The sequence below is a fragment of the Quercus suber genome, unplaced genomic scaffold (genome assembly GCF_002906115.3).
Source record: "Quercus suber isolate HL8 unplaced genomic scaffold, Cork oak 2.0 scaffold_79, whole genome shotgun sequence".
Lineage (NCBI taxonomy): Eukaryota > Viridiplantae > Streptophyta > Magnoliopsida > Fagales > Fagaceae > Quercus > Quercus suber.
The window spans coordinates 45886-49397 of NW_027069544.1; the positions used below are offsets into that span (position 1 = coordinate 45886).

The 3512-nt window shown below is 34.4% G+C and overlaps 1 protein-coding gene across 1 annotated transcript; it reads right to left on the bottom strand.

Moving 5' to 3' along the window:
• Positions 1-1219: 1219 nt before the first annotated feature.
• Positions 1220-2848, bottom strand: LOC136067599 (cytochrome b-c1 complex subunit 7-2, mitochondrial-like). The gene is made up of 3 exons (XM_065773695.1): positions 2734-2848; positions 2436-2593; positions 1220-1341 (listed from the first exon to the last, which is right to left on the bottom strand). The coding sequence occupies exons 1-3, from the start codon at positions 2831-2833 to the stop codon at positions 1273-1275; spliced, it is 327 nt and encodes a 108-aa protein (XP_065629767.1). The 5' UTR covers positions 2834-2848; the 3' UTR covers positions 1220-1272.
• Positions 2849-3512: the final 664 nt, after the last annotated feature.

A 3512-nucleotide genomic window follows, 5' to 3' on the forward strand; every position in this document is an offset into this window, starting at 1 on the left:
TAGTGTAAAGCCATGTGCAGCTTATGCTTAATTAGATAGTGCATGTGCTTAAAAAGAAGTAGTTAAAGTTTAATTGGAGGTTAGGCACAGTTAGTTACAGAGTTAGTTTGACTAATCTTGCCCTATTCTCTTATGCTACACTTGTATAAATAGGCAGCTGCCTCTTGTAATCTCATTAAGCAAAATAATAACCAAGTTCTTACTCTCTTAGCCCTCAATTCTTCCTCTCTTTCTTAAATTGGCACATATGTGAAGTTCAAGGAGTAAATTGGCCAAATTAAAAGTTTAGGAGGTGTCAAGACATTTTTCCCTAATAATAATAATAATAAGAAAAAGTAAATAAACTATCAATAGTAATATATTTTTCCTATATTAACTCAAAAGGATAGTGCAATTGCACAAAAATTTCAAGTTCAAATTTTACATAAGCAATTTCAATTTCTTAAATTCTAATATAGTATGAATGAAAACAATTATCAATGGACAATATGATAGTAATCTAAACATAACATTTTATATAATTCTCTTGCGCTTTATGCACAAGAAAATTATATAATTGTGACAGTTATGATCAAAATGATATGTATGGTTTTGTCAATATATATCTAAAAGGGCAAAAAGCCCAAGTACAGTAAATTATCCTTATTTGTGTCTTTTGACATGTAACAAACAATGATTGTGTAGTAAACTGTAAATTTTGTATAATAAAATAATGGTCCATGCCATTTCCCTCAAAATCTTTTAATGATTTGCATATTTTTTAGCCAAAAATAAAAAGCACTCTAAAGCATGCTTTGTGATTCTTCAAAAAGTTCCACAAAAGAACCCCTGAAGCGCTCTTCATTAAATGACTTCACTTCAACCAAGCAAAGTGCTTGGACTTTTGGGCTTTGAGTTTTGAGCTTTAAGTGCTCCTAAGCGTGCTTTTGAAAACAATGAATGACTACATATATTTTTTGAAAAGTACACTGAATGACTATATCGCAAGCTCAAATGCGAAGTATTCATCCAAAAAAACAAAGGTTAACATCCAACAAAATCCCAAGTATAGTCAAAATCCAAATATGATCGACCAATCTGCTAGTTAAAAATTCAGACGTTTGTCATAATAGTCAAAGCAAGCCACATCACTAACATGTAAAAAAGACAGTTCCTAATTGGTTTCTTCAACTATTCAATCATCAACTAAGGAAGACTAACAAAAGACAAAGTATAGGCTGGTATGATGCACATTAAAGGAAAATATATTTGCTAAAAACAAAGCAATAAAATTTAGTTTGAAGAAGTACTCACAAGAGCTAGCATATCCTTAAGATAGCTCCTAAATGGTGTTTGCAATGCCTGCATAATTAAAACACATAAGCAAGGTTGTTTCTTGAAGATCTGATTGTAACATGTTTATTAGATGATTCTCAAAGATGGCCAAAAATTAGTAAAAATGCCATAAAATGATTGAGATCCACCTTGAATGCACATAACTTTATGAATACGTTCAAAAAGCTTCCAAAGTATGTTCATGTTTTACCCCATTTTCAGGTAAAACAGCTTCCAATGTGCATAGTGATGTGAAGGGAGAAAATTTACTTTTTACAACAAAAAGTGCTCTGTTCTATGGTAACACTCCAAGATGTGATCTAAGTAACCATGGCATTTTGTTTTTGACCAATAAACAAGGGAATAAATTGATCTATACAACCATTAAAAAATGAAAAAAGAAGAAGAAGAAGAGAACAATTCATTAATCATTAGGATCACAGAAATCACCGCCCAAATTACATATCATATAGATCTTGATGGGAGTTATAAACACCCTTATAGACTTGGGAACTTGATGGGGAGTTGGATCATATAAATTATGGTATCTGGATAAGGATTTTAAAATTTGTGCACATACGTTGAATTGCCAAAAGGCTCATCATTTTTAAGAATACCGAGTTAGGTTCTTCCCCTACTATTCTCTTTTTTATTATTATTATTATTATTATTATTATTTTTTAATTGGGCGCTATCATATAGCTTTGTATTGGCTAAAGTTCACAAGTTTTAGATTTTAAAAAATTAAATAGATATAATGAGGGAGGTGGACTCAAACCCCGGACCTCTCCATTGGAAACACCAAGGGCTGCCAGTTGAGCTACAGATAAACTATTACATCAATTATTAACTGAAAACTTAAAAAGAAAAAAAAAACATTCATTAACAAGGAATCTAAAAATTTGACAACCGCCATACCATTATTTTTTTTGCAAAATTTTCAAGTTATATTCATCATACTTCAAATCTTTCAATGACATATAAAATCTTTTGACTTCTAAGTAATAATATGTTCAAACAGATTGCTGAACTTGTATAACGAGCTACAAAAATTAGAGTTGATTTGAATATTTAACAAAGGAAGCAGAAATTTGAGGGTTGAATGATTGAGAAAAAAGAACCTGAAGATCCTGAGGAAGGTACTCGTGCTTCATAGAGAGATCCATAGCGCGCTTGAGCCTCTGGTTTCTGGCGTCCACGATTTCTCGAGGGAGACGATCCAGAGCCTCCTTTATGTCCAAATCTTCCTTCGGATCGTACAGATCTTCAAATCTCAGTCCTTTTCACATACAACAAAAATCAATCAGCATCATCATCATTTCCAAACCACCACAAACCCTAACATATGGATAATAATTATACTGATAATACACAAACACCTATCTATACGTATAGTCAGAGAGGGAGAGAGAGACTGACCGTAATTGCGGAGGCGCTGAGAGACGGTTTTCATGTGTTGCTTGGCGAACCAGTTCTTGTTAGGGTTCAACAGAGCTTGCAACCACGACGGCGATGCCATTGCTTTGCCGATCAATTCTTCTAGGGTTTCTACCCAGAACCAGTTCGCTCTCTTTCAGCTCAGCTTGTTTTGCCTTTGTAAAATGATATGAGAAATGAAATGGAAATGGAAGTTGTAACAACTGAGGAGAGTCAAGGCCTCTATCAGGGGCCGGCGTTATTTGTTGTAATGGGCTTTGTGTCCCGAAACTAGTTTAAAGTGTGGGCTTGGCCCAAAATGGGTTTCATAGTCGTTAAAGAGTGATTGATACTAAGTCCTAGAAGACATGGGCTGGGTTTTTAAGAGTTTTTACTGTAGATTGTGGATTACGTTTAGTTTGGAGGCAGAGGGCCTGTAACTGCCGTTGTGGGCTTAACTGTGGGGTACTGTTAGTAGTGAATTTTCCGTTGCCAATGACGGTTAAGTTGGCAAAGCTCGAATGCTTCGCTTAAAAGGTCGAGGTTTGAGTCCCACTACCGATAGTCCTCTTTGGTGGGTGATTTATAAGTCTATTATAAGTCCTCTCTGAAGCCTGTGACTTGCTTTGACCTTGATATAGGGTAGCCTCTCCCTTGCCTAAACTTTTGTTTACCAAAAAAAAAAAAATCTTGCTATTGGTAAAGAGAATAATATTTACCATTGCAAAGCTAGCAGATGCACATGAGACCCATCAAACAGAAATAACACCCAAAAAAAAAAA

Bases quoted from the DNA above. Each gene is read 5' to 3' on its own strand.
- LOC136067599 (XM_065773695.1), bottom strand. From the start codon at position 2,833: ATGGCATCGCCGTCGTGGTTGCAAGCTCTGTTGAACCCTAACAAGAAC. The intron at 2,594-2,733 runs GTCAGTCTCTCT...GTATGTGAAAAG, and splicing joins TCAGCGCCTCCGCAATTACG to GACTGAGATTTGAAGATCTG. The intron at 1,342-2,435 runs GTTCTTTTTTCT...TTAATTATGCAG, and splicing joins ACCTTCCTCAGGATCTTCAG to GCATTGCAAACACCATTTAG.